Source organism: Amphiura filiformis, chromosome 19 (assembly GCF_039555335.1).
Source record: "Amphiura filiformis chromosome 19, Afil_fr2py, whole genome shotgun sequence".
Taxonomy (NCBI): Eukaryota; Metazoa; Echinodermata; class Ophiuroidea; order Amphilepidida; family Amphiuridae; genus Amphiura; species Amphiura filiformis.
In genome coordinates this window covers 600,743-618,341 of record NC_092646.1, presented here as the reverse complement: position 1 = coordinate 618,341, position 17,599 = coordinate 600,743, and the positions used below count along the sequence as shown (strand labels likewise).

Sequence of the window (17,599 nt, the reverse complement as noted above, 5' to 3'; positions counted from 1 at the left end):
GCAGAGGGCGGCAAAATCGAAGGGGCGGCGGGAAGAAAAAGGGGCGGCAAAAAGAGGGGCGGCGGAAGAAGAAGGGCGGCAAAAAGAATTAGTAAATAAAAGGGCGGAAAATGTGAAAAATTGTACTTTTTTTTTTGCTCTTCACTTTTCAAACGACCGTAAAAATATTGGGGCAACCTTTTCGGGCTGTTGAGGAAGGGGCGGCAAATTTCGCTTTTCTTCAGCCCCCCCCCTGGTACGCCACTGAGGTCTGCAATTCTTGAGTTAGAGGCAGAAAGGTCACATGTCAAATCTGAACTGAAATGCACCCGTGATCTACCAGTTTTGAAAGTGGGAGGAGCTTTAAAAAATATAGCTCTTAAAAGTGATACGCACATAGAAAGTTTGAATGGTCCCCTGGGGCCAAATGTTATAAACTTACTGTACACAAAGAAACAGCGTGAGTTCATTGGACAGAAATCCACACAGTTGTTTTTGTACCGTAAGTTTTTAACATTTGACCCCAAGGGGGCGATTCAAACTTTCTGAGTACGTACAGCTTCTTACATGGGCGTAGCCAGCTTTTTTTTTTGGGGGGGGGGGCAAAAGAAAAATTTAGGGGCACAGGCGAAAAAATTACTGTTGCATCATACACTACATATAGAGACAAAAGGCTTTATTGGGACGATGTGCGCGCTAAATTGGTATTTTACACTATTTTCGCCCTTTATCAGGATGGAAAGGGCTTAATCTTTGCAATATGCGCGTAGCGCGGAAAAATTGTGTATTTTCGGGCTGAATTTCGGTAGAAAAGGGCTCCTTGCCCCTTTTCTTTTCCTTTGCCCTCCTGATTTTCCCTTTTATTTTTTTGTCAGAGGGGCACTTTTTTCTTTCATTTTTTGTCAGGGGGGGCACTCTGCCCCCCTGCCCCCCCGCTGGCTACGCTACTGGCTTCTTAGAGCCCCATTTTAAGGTCCTCCCCTGTTCAAAAATTTGTGATGAATGTCAGTTGCTAACGAAGTTTAAGAAATTTCACCTCAAACCCCAATAAATTTGATAATAACAGAACCATGTTGCATAGAGTCTGAAATTGTGTCCACAACAAAGCTCAAATTCAGCCTCCCTAAATCCGCCATTTTGGGCAAATTCGCTACATTATGAGCACCAAAATGTTAACATATGGAAAGCACATTTTCTATCAAACAAATATTTTACACCATCCCCGACACAACCCAATTTAGCCCGTGGGTCTATGCAGACTCTGTCCAAACAAGTCTGGGAATTTTGCGAAAAATATTCCATATTAAATGTCAAGTCTGTATAAAAGTTTTCAAAAAATGTGTTTGAATGTTATTAAAACGTTCTATACCCTTTATATACCCTTTATATAATCCGATATTTGAACGTTTTCTGCAAACCTTTCGCGAATAATGGCGAAAACGCTTTGTGTTTGCTGGTCACTAAATTCAGTGGTGCAGATTCTACATATCATCTGATGGTTCAAAATAACAACAAGTACAAAATTTCAAGACCTTTGATCAAGATACTAGAGTAATTTAATTAACCCCATGAGTACTACTTGTCTAATCGTCAAAAAGAAGTTTTCATTATCAATGAAATCAATGGACCAGTCACCAACATTGTTAGAATAATTTCACCACGCAAAAAGTTGTGGTGAATTATTTGGAAAGCTCCATTCTGATTGGTGATTAAAATGAAGAGATAATGTAATTGACCAATCAGAGGCAATGTTAGATCGGCAGGGAGTGCTCAGGGGATTAATCGGTTGTAGTTTAATGATGGTAACACTCACATAATTATTATAAGGATTTCAGATTGTTTATCACTCATTTTATTCTATACATACATTTATTAAGCGAGAGCTCTGAGAACACAGCACTTCACCATGTTTACAATAAAACACAATACGAATCAGCCCCCTCCAAAAAAAAACCCCAACAACAACAAAGACATTAAACATTACGCCATTAATTGGTTTAAATTGATAATTAGTGATAGGCAGTTTAGGGTGCATTTCAGAGGTTGTCTGACGCCGGTGGGTACCACTTTTGTGTGAGAGTGACCCCCCCCCCCAGTAAACCTTCCAGTTGTCGTGGTATGAAAGCGAATAAATTGTACATGTAAAATTTTGTTTGACACGGATAACGGTAACAAACGATGAATGTTATTTTTATTAATTTGTATTATATTAAAATGTCACAACAATAAAGAAAATATAAGCATTCATTTATAATTTGTGGAGAAAAAGAAGATATATATGTAAATTGAAATTAAAGTCCCATTCAGTGATCCCAGCGAAATTGTAAAAATTAAAATTGTGTACGAATCCCTATAGAATGAAGGATAAGTCGTTAAAATTTGAATTTGGTATTTCGAAATGAAAAAAAAATTGGCAAATTCAAGGAACAGCATTATTGACAAAGTTAAAGCCCCATTGAAATACATGTAGCTAATTTATATTGTCAGTATATAAATTATCAAGTCATGTAAAAATGTCCTATTTTGGATTTCATACACGGCTTTCGGCTTATTTTGTCTTTCATACACGGTTTACGGCTTTACTACTAGCAGGCTATGTTAGCACATCAATGAAAATGACAAAGGTACCCAAATCTGAATTTTGATGATTTTTATGATCGTCCGGATGGGCAAATCACTGAATGAGCCTTTAGATGACAAAAGTTGACTATAGAGATGATAAGTTCTGAGTAATACTGCCCTTTTTAGTGTAATAGTAATTGGCCACTAGTTTGATCAGCTCGTAATCGGCGGGCCTCATAACATCGCGCATTAATATCAATTATTCTATTTCAAGACTAGCCTTGTGACATCTCGCCAGAAACATCACAAATTATTTATTCAAGTCCTATACTTTGTCTTCTTTCTTCAACACACACATTATAGACTGTACATATCACTCTTAGCGTGGGTCCATTGTTCGGCGTAGTAGTAAAAAAAGTTTACAATTCCCACCAATTACGAGCTGATCAAACTTTAGCATCATTTCCATTTGGCAGTTGTGTTAAAGTTTTTCACAAACTTTGCATGTTAGTGTATGAGCCCGATCGACTCCCTCATATAAGCTGTTTGGTACGGGGGTGGGATGGGATGGCAAAGCGGCACTATACCATAGTTTGACTGGGGGCACATCAATATTTTGGTGGGCACGTTCTCCCGCAATATTGAGGCGATGGGTCTTTGGGAGCTGACAGCGTATTTTTAGAGCTCATATTAACAAAATCATGGGTCTTTCAGCGCTCTGTTTTGGTAAAACTCGGGGATCGCGGTCCAAAAACAGGGGTTTTCCAGGTGAGCAGATCCGTATGGCCATTTGTGTAAGTGCCCCCTCCCCCACCCTATTGCACCCCACGACTATTCCGGGTAGTATACTATTGGGCACAGAACTGAGTAATTCGTTTTCTTTTATAATTTCTACAAATATGTGTTCCTGTGGTCATTCGCAAGGAAACCGGAACCATATCGAACTTTGCTCTATCGAATTGAGTAAGTGTAATGTAGGTCACTACTCCAAAGTGAAAATGATATAGAGTACCGAAGTGTGAGTCATAAAATTTTCTTTTTTGCATTTCAGCATTTTCATGACCATATTTCAGTAGAACATGATGAAAAACATTCACAGTCCAAATTTGGTGGGAATCGGATCATGCAGGGCGAGATATGGCCGCATGAATATCTAACTAGTTCCCATTGAAATCAGTATAAATTGGCCTGGTTCATAACTGTTTGGAACCAGGCCAATTTACACTGATTTCAATGGGGCTAATTAGGTATTCATGCGACCATATCTCGGGCCCTCATGATCCGATTCCCACCAAATTTGGACTGTGGATGTTTTTCATCATGCTCCGCCGATACATGGTATTCAAAACGCTGAAATGCAAAAAAGGTTTTATGTGACGTCATCACTTCGGTACTCTATATAGGCTATTCACTGATTATTTGGCGGCATTCGGACATCAATCGTGACATCATTCTTCATGATCTCATAAGGAGACTCCCCGCTCGCGTTCTCGTTGTTTGCAATGGTCAGGTTTTCTTTACTTGTACCGATCGTCGCTTGCTTATTACTTGTACTGTTTGCCATCTCGTTGCTTTTGTGATCATTGCTTAAGCTATTCACGACCTCACCACTTGCGCTGTTTACGAGCTCATTATTTTGATTCCTCAAAGTATCATAGGCTGGTGGCGGATGCGGAGGAAGCCTACTTGGTGGTCTATCGTACCGAGGGAGCTCGACATGGGTATTAGGTGGAAGCCTGGTTGATGGGCTATCGTATTGATCATGCTGAGGCAGTTCGTATAATCCATTCCCAGGTATGTCCTCATAGATGCGATCGATTGTTCCTTGCTGTTGCGCAAAGCTTATTCGGCCGGCATAAAAAGGGTCGGGCTCAAAGGCGCGGTTAATCGTGTTAACAGATTGAGCTGGAGTAAAAGGTCGATTATCTGGTTTTGGAGCCGGAGGATTAACACGCCGCTGTTCCAGCAAGTTATTGGCTCCGGTATTTTGGCTGAAATATAGGAAGTATATGAAAACGAACTATAAGAAACAGCACTAATAAAAACAGCACAAATACCTATGGTTAGCAACTTGAATATATTTTATATTGTGGTCATAAACAAGAACATAAACACTATAGACTATAATAAAGAACAGTAGCTACTTTTAATATTTATTTCATTTCAAAGCGGTTATATTAATCATGCTAAATATTTTTTTTTTCATCCACATGAATGTAGTATCAAATTACTCAAATTAATTTACATGGATTCATCCTTTTTGTTACACCGAAAGTAAAACTAAAGCTTGCTTGTCAAACTAAAGCTTACTTGTCAAACTAAAGATTGCTTGTCAAACTAAAGCTTGATATTGCCTTCATGCAACTTTATTGAGTAATTTTGTAGATGTAGATGTAAAGGTCGGCCTGAGGTCAAATATTTAGTTTGTATTTTGATGAATTTCACGAAAAATGATGTTTATTAATTTAATTTCATGCGAATAAGGGTATGGCAAAGACATGTTCTCTTCATGTCTTGTTTCTTGTTGGCACTATGAGTGCCCAGTAGGGTGGATGTGCGCGCGGTATAATGTATTGAATTATTGTATAGAATTGACCCCTTCCTCCTGTTGATGGCGTTTAAGCTCGGCTAATTCCAATGAAGGCGGAATTATCGAAGCGGAAAACAAACAGTGCAGTAGAATGTAAAAGGTGCCTTTGTAAATCACAAACAAATTCAAAGTTAATTAGGACTATAGGAATAATTGCTTGAAAAATTGGTATGAAGCTGAGCACTAATTAATTATGCAGATTGAAATCAGTAATAATGTTGAACGTAATTTGCTTCTATTGTGCTTGTAGTACATAATTTATGTACCAAGTCTCAGTTAGATAGTCCTTACAGGTACCTTGCAAATTAACTTTGAATACTGTGAAAAATTAATTCAAAACTTTGGCCTCGCTTTCAGTTTTCCGCTTCGCTAATTCCGGCCTGCTTGGAGTTAGCCGATTCAGAACGCCATCAACGGCAGGAAGGGGCCAATTGTGTGAGTAAATTGTATAGGGTAAGGGATAGGGTCTATTGGCACAACCAGGTAATTTTGTTACTAAAGTATCAATTTATATAATAGTTAAAAACTATATCTAAATATAACTTACTTCTTCTTGCAGCAGACAACAAGGAGTATTACAACAAGGATCACAATGATCAATCCAACTGCGACTCCTCCACCAATATAAATGGCTTGCGTATTCAGCCCGTCATTTTCTGTGAAATTAAACAATTTGAGTTAAAAACTTACTCGCAAACAAATAAAGTGTAATGTGGTCATGGAAAATATAACTAATATAAAGCACTTGTGTAGGCAGTGTAGTAAAACTAGTACACTGGTCATTTCAGGAGTAGGAAAAGGCTTGGACTGTTCCAGATGAAATCCATGCACCACCTATGAAAGACATGACCTTAATCTTCCACACAGGGAATGTGAATATCACGAAGGGGGTCTTGATTTCAACTGAAATAGCCTATTACTGAAAAAATAGAGGGACCTGTAGGGTAATCATACTAACTAAAACCCCTTAAATCCACTTTTAGACTTTTTGATAAAAACAGCTTTTTTTAATTGTGGAAGTATTACTTGTTCGATTTGATTCAATTTGGGTTTGGATAAAGTGTCGATGAATAGAAAACTAAAATAATAGGTTTGGTACAATTTTTATGCCTTCTTATTCATTGTATTATTTATTTTATATCTCACCATATATAAACCACCTTTGCAATCAAGTTTGAGCCCATTTGTTTGCACTACTTTATGTAACTTGGCTAATGCTTTCAAAATCAAAAAGAAAAATTGAAATATCTTATTTACTTTTTTTAATTATGAATTTTTAGTTAAATCCGGCAAAATGCCATTTTTGAGCATTTCCGAAGCTACAACTTTTTTGTTTTGGTTTTAATAGTTAAAGAACATTCAGGCTACTATTATTTTTCCTAAAATTTTATATTCATTTTAAGTTCAGAATTCCGGAAATTCCCTAACATTTCCCAAACGAGAATTATACGATATCTCCGGAAGGGAAGGTGGTATGAAGGCCAAACAACCACAAAAATGTGTATTTTTTACCCACACTATAATGTCATGCCAATAACTGATGTAAGGGCTTTTGCAACAGAGCTCTTTAATTATACATGATTATATATAGGTTTATATGCAGAAAAAAGCAGAAACTAGTCTATCATGTCTATTGATTGTGTTTGTATCTGTGACTGAGTCAGTGTTAGTGAATTACCCTTAGGCTTACCTTCCACACACACTGGCATTTCATGCGACCATGTTGAATCAGTCTGACAGAATATGGTGTTTGTACCCTGCAACTCATAATTATCTTCACAAAGATACTCGATCCGTTTCCCCGGAGGATAAATCTCATTGTTAGAGCCACCTGATATGACATAACCGTTTTCCAACTCTCCCGGATGAACACATCCTTCGATGGATCCTATCATAAACATGAGACGAAAAACAATTTAGATCTGACAGTTAATGATATACCTAAACCGCTTCATCAAATCAGTTATATTAAATATATCTACTCTATAACAAAGCAATTTAGAAGCTGAAAACAGAAGCCATATTTGATTGGGTAGGTAGTTATATGGTTTAGATATCATAATTGATGCAAAAGATTTTTTGTTACTAAAAATCTCGTGCATTTGCAAAAGAAAGACAAAAAATATGTCTTGTCCTAAATACAGTGAAGATTTTTTTGTTGTTCTCCCGAACGCTCATATCTTGAAGAATTATTGATTTTAACTTGTTTAATGTTGCAAATGGTTATTACTGGGAAATATTGGTTTTATTATTGTTTTTCACACCACAAACACTTACGCGATTCACAACGAACACCCTCGAAGACAAAACTGCAGTCACATCGGAAATTGTTGGTTAAATCATTACATGTACCGTCATTCAGACACGGGTTAGATGAGCATTCATCTATATCTGTGGGACAAAAAACCGCAGTGATTTATAATAGTAAGCTACGCACAGGCATAAACCCACAAGCCTCAGCATACTTTACGGAAATTTGCTGACCATTGCGGACCAAGAATCACCATATAAATCCTTCAGCAAAAATCAGGGATTTGCAGCTTAAAATCGCACCTTTTCACAATTTATACATACTATAATAAGCCATCGCAGCTAGGATCAGCTCCCCGAGCTCTCGTGCTCGTAACCGAGACATAGTTCCTTACCCAGGTGAATTTCAATTAAGCTTAAAATTTCCCGAGAACAAACTAGAGCTAGAACTCGCATTGTCTGACTGTCCATTGCACCGGAGTATAACGCCTTACTGATGGAACCGATTGTTTGTATTAGTTTTGATTGAAATGATGTATTATTAGTATTAAGGCCGACATTTAGATCATTCTGAAGACCTTTCATTTTCAACTCTGCTCAAAGAGGGCACGTGTTTATAGAATAAAGATCTTGTGTCTCCTGTAAGATAAGCACATTTTCCAAACAAGAGTTTCGTATCCCGAGATTTCAACTACACAAAAATTGTAATGTTATGTTTCTGATGTTGTCATGAACCTTTTCTCTAATTCCGCTTATGAAAGGTTTAAAATTATTCCAAACTCAACCCTACCTGTACAAGTTGTATATCCATCTCCATCAAATCCAGGTTGACATTGGCAGGTATAGCTGCCTTCAGTATTGGAGCAATCTGCATTCACATGGCACGGAGATGGTGTCTGGGAGCACTCGTTTACATCTGAAAGAAAAACAATATGTTTAGCTAGCTCAGTATTTCACAAGGTAGAATCTACACTTCCACTGACTACTCTCAATAGACTTACTTTTTGGAGAGCATGGCACAGTGACTAGCGTACCAGAGTGATGCTTAAGATCCCTGGTTCAATCCCTGGCTAATGCAATTGCCCTTAAAAACGTTTACATTTGATTGGTTAACAATTATATATCAAATTTAGAACTCATACCACTGTATCATAGGATTCAGTAAATAAGAGTACCCGTCCTTCGGAAGGGGGCATTGATCCCGAAGGCAGAGAGCCATGCGTATAGGCCTACATGTAGTTGTTGCAAAATCAATCAATCACACCATGGAAGAAAGAGATGAGAAAATCCTATAGGGTGCTTGCACGGAAGGTCATTAGTTCAAATCATCCTTCAGACACGCTCCAGAAGACATGCAAATACATGGAGTACAATACAAATCACCTATTTAACGCGGGGTATTGATCAAAGTAAATCCTCATGAATAACAATGTCAATTAAATGTCGGTAAAGGGAGTGGACAAAGTGAATGCGTTCGTTGTGGTTCCTTCTTATCTCTTTCTTCCATGATCACACACATGTAAGTGTCCAAATATACATCACTATGCTCGAAACTCTAATTTAATCTACAACATATACCCACCAATATCGCAGCTTTCTCCTGTCCACCTCATTAAACAATCACATACAAAACTGTTTGTACCATCTATGCATTGTCCATTAATGCATGGGTTACTGCTGCATTCGTCAATACCTGTGGAAAATAATATCATGAGAGATATACTAGTAATTCGTACCATCAATCTTTCGGAAGTCAGTTTCCACAACGAGTGACAATGATTTGTTCCGAAGATTGTTTAGTTAAATCTATTTGCAGAAATATTTCCTTTTTTGACAAAATGTTGATACAGAAAAGAGTTTTTGAAACCCTACATACAGAAACACTCAGACTGTGTAAGAGACATGTTCGAAGATCAATCAACATTACTTTATTTATGAGAATAATAATTTCCTAAAAAATAAAAAATGTAATTTATTGCTATGTTGACTTGGTCGCAGACTATATTCGTCTGTGTATATAAAGCCCTTGATTAAATTTAAAATGATTGTTCTCCACTCCATCCGTTTATGGTGTTTTTAAAAAGCCTGCCATCCACTTCCAAATGCACAAGAATGTTAAATAAACTATAACTTACATTTCATTTCAAGTTCATCCAATGGTACTTTTGGAAGAGGCAGGTTTGGCAAAAACTGCAAAAGCCGATGGCGAGCACTCATATGACACTGCCTCCATTAAACATTAATACAAGTGTTGTGTTTACTTAAAGGCCCATTCAGTGATTTGCTCATCCGGACGATCGTAAAAATCATCAAAATTCAGATTTTGGTACCTTTGTAATTGGCATAGATGTGCTAACATAGCCTGCTAGTGGTTCGGTCGAAAGCCGTGTATTTTAAACAAAATAAAGCATTTACATGAATCTGGACTTTTGATACTGACAGTACAAAAGTCCGACTCGAGATCGAAAGAAGCTCACTCTCCACCATACCAACACGCGTTGTATTGTTTCTACTACTTATTACATCAGTAGCTACTATTTTAAACAAAATACACAATTTTAACTGTTTTTCATATTTGAATTGACCGTTAGTTTGCCTCGGTGACGTTTAATTGCTTATTTTGTTTTCTACTACACAAATTAAGCGTCTGTTTTAAATCAATTTAGACTCTACTTCCCCGTGTTAGAAACACTGGACTAGGAAGTTTTTCCAGTCGATTGGTGGCGCACTGTACGAAAATCTCGATTTTCTCGAGTCGATCTGAGTTGAAGTAGAAAACCTTTCTAAAACTTCTGTTTTTGACTAATTTGTCGATGTATTCAGGGAAAAGTGGTTTAATGAAATTCTGTAGACTTATTCTTTATTTCTAAGCAACTCTGACAAATTTCCATTTTTAAAATGTTCCTGTGAAATCACTGAAAGGGCCTTTAAATTGATATATCTACCTTATTATTCTATCAATTCTATATTTTGCATTGTCAAATTATGCGATTATAATTATATAAAGTGACTCAGTGGCGTAGCTAGGGGTTGTGGAGCCCGGGACAATGGTGCATAATGCTCCCCGCACCATCCTTGAAACAATTTTGCTCGGCGAGCGAAAATTTGCACAAACACCAATTAATTTGGCTATGATGATGTTGAATTTCGGTCTTAAAGTTGATTTTTCAAATGACTATTTGTGCTGAAATGCGCGCGAAGTGCACGAAAATTTTAAAATTCACCGCTTGTAGGGGCGCCGGATTGATTACTTTTTATCCACCATCATTTCGGCGCCCCCTAAATGGGGCGCCCAGCGCACGTGCCCCCTGCCCCTCTCGCTACGCCACTGAAGTGACTACTGCTTACTGATTTCACAGTATGTTCCCGTATATCCTGGTAGGCATGCGCACTGGTATCCACTAGGTAGTTGTCGACATCGGCTACCATTCTCACATGCATTACTTGAACAACTTCCGTCATGCTCTGTATATGAACAAACAAACATAAAATGGTAGGTAGTAGGCTAATTGTAAACTGATTTCGGGAAAACAAACCATTAAGGAAAACATTTAATCGTTAATTTACAATAAATAGCATAACCTAAAAATACAATAAAAGAATATATATTTTCTAGCCATTTCATTCTTGAAACGTGTTTCTACCAAATTGGTCACTTTTATGAATAAGCATTTCAAGCACTTTTATAGTTTCGCTTACATACTGCTCGAAGAAAGAAGTTGAACGGTGCAATATAATTGAATGCAACAACAACACATACGATAATGTAAATGGTTTCTTTGAATCGCCCGACTTAATCCTTTAAGTGGGCAGGCCAACGAAAAAATTAAATAACAACACATTGCCTTAACAAACTTACCTTGGTGAATATGTAAACCGCCACCCTTCTGCAAAGTTACCGATCCGACAGGTTGTGCTTGGGCTGCGCCGGCTTTAGGATATTCAATGAGTTTTGTCACAGCCAATCAGTCCAGTAAACATTGTCTTTATACACACCAATGTCAAATGGATGGATGTCAGGTTCTCGTATATAGACAACAACTTGTCGGTTTTCACCATTAAAATCTACGGATTCAAGTTTATTGGTCCCTGCATCGCACCAGTAGATCCGTTGATCTGATATATGAGAACATTGAAGATAAAATCAACATCTCATTAGAAATGGTATAGACATACAGCCTGTCTAAACAAATTTGTGCAAGTGAAAAGCCCCCTCTTTGGCAATTAGAAAATACGGCTCTCAAATGCCGTTTGTTAATAACGGTATTTTCTAATTAGCAAAGAGGGCGCTATTCACTTGCACAATTTCTTTTGAGACAGGCTGTACCCACAAATTATTTTATAGCACGGAGAGTATTTGGCCTAAAACGTCGGCCTTGTTGTAATGTACCTTCATCTCTAAATATCACTAAAACCAGTGCTTACCTTCGAAATCAACATCGATTCCGTTCGGAAAAGTCAGGTCTGTGTCAACAAGTACTACTCTGTCCGTTCCATCTAGTGCGGATCTTTCTATCTTCTCATTGCCTTCACCCCAATCGGTCCAGAAAATGTGCCTAGAAGTAGAGAAGATATGTTTAGATTCCGGTAGCTATATCGTAGCTATATACTTTTTGAGCAGTTTCAGTGTATAGAAAACGTTTTCTAAATGCGAAAAGAAACCATTCTACACCTCGACATCCCGGAATGCATCGGGACCCGTCATCGATGACGCTTACACGTCGCGTCGATTTCAGATTAATAACAGTTAAGGTTGTACAGTATTTAATTTAAATATCTCCATAATAGACTCAAAATATCTCGTGATCATGCACCTAATGATATTCCAACTATTTAAAGCAAAATATCAACCTGTGTAGACTCTCATTCATCTTGTTATGTTGAAATTAAGATTAAATTTAAATTTGGTCAACCAGACTAACTTATTTGCAACATCTGGGTTGTGATGCAAATTATCGTGAGTATCGGAAACTGATGATATTGATGATCAGCGAGGAGTATGCAGTTGACAACATTTCGACACCATGGATGTCCTAATTTAGATCGCAAGCATCGTTGGATTGAGCCCCGGGGATTGAGCGAGGCGTGAAATAGACGACCTGGGTGAGGGTTGAGCAACCCCCGGGGAGCAACCAACCCTCAACAGTGAAGGGGCAATCCGGACTTTCTCGCGGCTGAGACAGAATCATAAATGATGAAGGACATTCCTAGATCCTCGCCGATGGTTTCCGTACTCAAGGTCATTTGCATCACAATCCAACTATATGAAGACTGAGTTTCAATCGCAACGTCAGTTTCGTCCGTCAAAATAGCTTTGTCTGGTTGACCAGATTTAAATACAAAAATTCTGAATATCGCATTAATCAGTTAATGATACAAATATATTACCCGATTACCTGCCAGGGGGTCAACAACAATAGCTCTTGGGTCATCAAGATTGTCTTCATGGATTATCTGGCGAGAACTGCCATCGAAATTGGCTCTTTCAATCCGGTTTAGTCCTGCGTCAGTCCAGTACATATGCCTGTTGTCAAAGTCTATCGTAATTCCATCTGGAACTGTATGGCAAATAGTAAACATCGGCTTCATTTTTGTATTTTTTCATTTTACTATTTATATGAATTGCTTTCATCAAATAATATATTGGTAGCATATTTAACCACACGCATGCATGCATTTAACAGTGCGCAATAAATGTTGCATATCCCAAAATGCATCAGTATTACGATTCAAATAATTCATCTGATCGGATACTAATAATTTTTATTTTCTTATTGGGAAAGCAAGTCCTTCTGTATCATTGTTTAGCTGTTCAAACCATAGACGGCGGACACGAAAGGGGGGGGGTGACATGTTTCCCCCTGAATTGTGTAATGGTGGACGTCCCCCTAACAATCCAAAATCCCATTTTCCTTTTCAGCGCGCACTGGCTCTTTAGCCAAATTCAGCTTGAGCTAACATAGTCTGAAATTGACATAACCAGCAATTCAATTTGCTCTTTAATTAGAACAAAATATGTTCGTATCTCTCCAGATTTAATGCTTCCGCCGCCACTGCCGATTTGCCGGTGAGCAAAAACTTGACCACTTCAGTGCACACACTTCCCTCACGCAGGTGAGTTTGGGGGCTCCAATTGTTGGCCTGGTCAGGGGCCCCCCCCAAAAGGTAACTCCGGCCCTGAATCTGCGGAACGTTGTACTAATAAGTTTATTTTCTATACCTGATCGAGGAAGGCTAGACAAACGCAATACTTCCTCCTGAGCTGTTCCATTAATAAAAGCTTTATTAATAGTTCCCTTAGCGACATCAGTCCAGTAGACTCTTTGTTCAACAGGATCATAGTCTACAGCTACTGGTCTTTGCACATCTTCCAATGGTATTAGTGTGAATTGTAATGTGTCTATTGGCCCGAAGTAGATGGTTCCATTGTCTAGGTCACTCATAATGACGAAGTCATGATCTAGACGAGGCAAACGATGACAAAATCAAAAATAATTATAACTAATTAGAGCCGATAAAACTGATGAGGATGAGGATGAGGATGATATAATAATAATTACAAATTTTTCCTCAGCCGGGGGGATTTGTCTTGGGTTTGGGGTGCCTTCTCGGCAATTTTGGTATATCGATGGGTGGGTTTCAGTGGCGACCAATTCTCCTAATTGGGTGCATTTGGGTAGGTTTTGGGTAAGTTTTGTGAAAAATTGGCACACTAATGGGTTTCAAAAATAGCAAACTGAGTAGGTAAAGAGAAAGTCAGCATCCGAAAGTCTGTGAGGCACATCCCCGTAAATAGTATTTCAAAGAACCCCCTTGGGTTATAGGTATACATTATCATACACTTTTGTTCATGTGTTTGTGTACATTTACACCCAAAATACCTCTAATTATAATAATATCACATGATAATGAATATATACGATGGTGGTTATTCTGTCCTCCGGAGTCCAGCATCACATGCAAACAATGACGTTTATTTATTTATTTATTTATTTATTTATTTATTTATTTATTTATTTATTTATTTATTTATTTATTTATTTATTTATTTATTTATTTATTTATTTATTTATTTATTTATTTATTTATTTTTTTTTATTTATTTATTTATTTATTTATTAGCCTTTATACTAGAGAGACCCGAACGATTTAGAACACGTGTGCATCATGTGGGGCACGGTGGTGCAGCGGTGCGGGCTCTGCCTTTCAATAAGATGATTGCGAGTTCGATCCCGGGTGGTGCCATCGTGCCCTGGGCAAGGCGCTTTACCTCCCTTGCCTCTCTCTACCCAGGGTGAAATTGGAAGCTGTTATGAATAGTGTCCATTGAGCGCCGCTCAAAGGTATGAGCATGCCTTAGGCATCGTATGGCAGCTGACATATTCTAACGACAGCTGAATAAATGTAAAGCAGTTTGATACACGCTGCATAAATGACAGCATTTATTTATCCGCCGACGAGGGGGTTTAAGGGGGTGCGTTACCCTCGGGCCCGGGGTCCTAGGGGCCCGTAAAAATAAAGAAAACATACCTCAGTGTGTCCCATTAAAGCAAAGAAAAGAGGGCCCGTAAAAGGGGGGGCCCTGTCGTTCATTTTACCCTCGGGCACGTAATAGCTCTCGGCGGCTGTGTGTATGAGGCCAAACATTCGAGGCTATAGTTTGCATTTATACTTACTTGTCGCATGACATGCCAAGATGTTCATCAGAATCAAAAGATAAATTCCGTTTAGGTCCATCATTCTTGTTACTTTGGCTCTCTCCAACACGTTACATTAAGATCTGAAGGTAACAATGATATGAATCACATTTGAACATTAAAATGAAGACTGTGTGTTTGTTTTGTTTGTTTGTGTGGATTTTCTGTATTAAGGTGGTACTACACCCCTTGATAAATTTGTGACTATTTTGCATTTTCTCAAAAAATAATAACACACTGGTAACACAAGTTATGTATATTATAGGGGCAAGGAATCAAGTTACTACACTGGAATTTTAATGACTCAAGACAGGCGGTACGTAAGGATGTACCTCATTTCTTAACATTTTTAATGAACCACTTATCTTGAATCACTGAAATTTCAGTGAAGTAATTGGATCCTTGCCCTAATAATATACACATAGGTTTGGTTACCAGTGTGTAGTTACTTTAGTCACAAAATTTATCAAGGGATGTAGTACCACCTTAATGTAACGGAATTAAACCAACATCAAAAAGTACCTTGTCAATTTTTACATAATTGTCAACGAATTAGCTTTTAGAATTTTGAGTATTCAAGCAATTCCGTTAAAAGATATTACTGTACGCGTGTTACGTTGAAATTACATTTATTGTACAATATTAATAAGGTATTTCCCTACACGTTATTATTTTGTAGATTTCGCAAGGTCTGTATTTCACAATAATATCAATAATAAAGTTTATGCAGCAATTTAACAAAAGAAAACAAATAACTGAAACTATATGTCTACTTATATTTTGAACAAAATTTGACCTGCTTTGTGTTATAGTATATGACTAGGGTATTTACAGGTTTTTCTGTGGAATTCCCCGCGCATATCCCCGATATAGGAGCTTTACATGGGTCAGTGAACAAAAGTATGCATGCAGCAAAAAGTAAGAAATACGTCTTCCCTCCGTAGTAGAATGGCTGTATCTGCTTCAGTGATTACTATCAGAAATTACCTTTTGCATTGGAAGCAGACGGGTTCCATAAAAAATTTTTTTTTGTATTTTCTACATCTTATACCATCAACATCTTTTTTCCAAAAATGACATGGCTATAGTGCGATTGAAAACCCGATGTGTTATAATGAATGTTCAAATATTAATTTATATTGAAAGAGTCACGTCAGCATTTTGCAAAAAACGTGAGACAAGAAACTCAACATTAACTTTCATTAGACTTTACAAAACGTTGCGTAGATTGCGTACATTGTATGATTTATGATATATTAAAAAGAACGTTCCTCATGTTTCAAATCAGGACGAACCAAACGTTTAGACTGATTCCTCACAGTGGCGCAGCTATAGATCAGTGGAGTATGTGTCCTGGGCGCCGTCTTCGGGGGCGCCGAATTGCCCCTGGTTAAAAAATGTAGGGTCAAGCATGACAAATTTTGTGTGTATTGATATAATAAAAAATTACGGTTGTCTTCTTCCACTTTGTCTGTTGCCATGAAAAAGAACCAAATGTGGCCATATTGAAGGAACAACATTTCAACAAATAATTATCCCCCACACCGACCACCCCCAACCACACTCCCCCCCCCCCCACACACACACACACCTTTAGATTCTCGAGCGCCCGGGCAAAAAGAATGGGATCAAAATTAACAATTTCAGTCAGCAAAAATATTTTTACGTTGTCTGTTTCCTTCTCCCGGGCACCACAACCCCTAACTACGCCAGTGATTCCCGACTCCATAACCTGCATATATCATTACAAGCTTCATTTATAATTTACGACAATATTTAAATAAGAAAAATTATGGTTTAACTTACCCTAGCCATGTTTTATTGCAACACCATTTCATTAATTTCTGCTGAAAACAACAACTACCTTAAAATCACACGGTGTTAAATTTGCAGAGAAGTTTCAGTTTTCTCGCCAGGTTTATGATTGACTCAAACAAAGAATTGCCCTGTTGGTATGACCGCATTCAATTTCAAGCATGTATGCAAGTTTACAATTATTTACTTAAGTATGGTTTTACTTCCTGTTGAATTCTAATTTTACTTCTTAAATTGCTAAATATTTGTTTCAGTCCCCGAAAACGCCAAAATGGTATTCGTATTCTTACAAATCGACGAAGTATTTTTTTATTTTTTTTTTTATTTGATTTGTTCTGATTTTGACAACTCTGGATAACCCAAGAAAGCTTCTATTCGCTGTCGAAGTGACGTAATAATCGGATTAACTACCATAGCAATAATTGGGTGAATATATTTTTGAATAGATCGCCCTGCACTACAAGCAAGTTGCACTCATCACCTCATTCACCTGTGTATATCTGCAATCATAGATTGAATACAATACCGCTCTTTTCAAAGATACTTATCTTACAGGTGCGATTGATCAGCTTTGTATTGACATCTATGGTTCAATGCGTAGGTACCGCGTGAACGTTGTAGTGCAGAGCGATCTATTCAAAAATTATATTCATCTATTGCCACGGTAGTTTATCCAATTATTACGTCACTTCGACAGCGAATTGAA

At 37.8% G+C, this 17,599-nt stretch overlaps 1 protein-coding gene across 1 annotated transcript; it reads right to left on the bottom strand.

Moving 5' to 3' along the window:
* Window positions 1-3,755: 3,755 nt before the first annotated feature.
* Window positions 3,756-16,903, bottom strand: LOC140141664 (uncharacterized). Its single transcript, XM_072163575.1, is given in 14 exon segments — window positions 3,756-4,532; window positions 5,679-5,787; window positions 6,822-7,019; window positions 7,409-7,522; window positions 8,172-8,297; window positions 8,964-9,074; window positions 10,730-10,846; window positions 11,241-11,341; window positions 11,344-11,497; window positions 11,807-11,972; window positions 12,770-12,939; window positions 13,602-13,841; window positions 15,058-15,161; window positions 16,885-16,903. Coding segments are annotated over 13 exon segments (2,250 nt in total). The 5' UTR covers window positions 15,119-15,161; window positions 16,885-16,903; the 3' UTR covers window positions 3,756-3,949.
* Window positions 16,904-17,599: the final 696 nt, after the last annotated feature.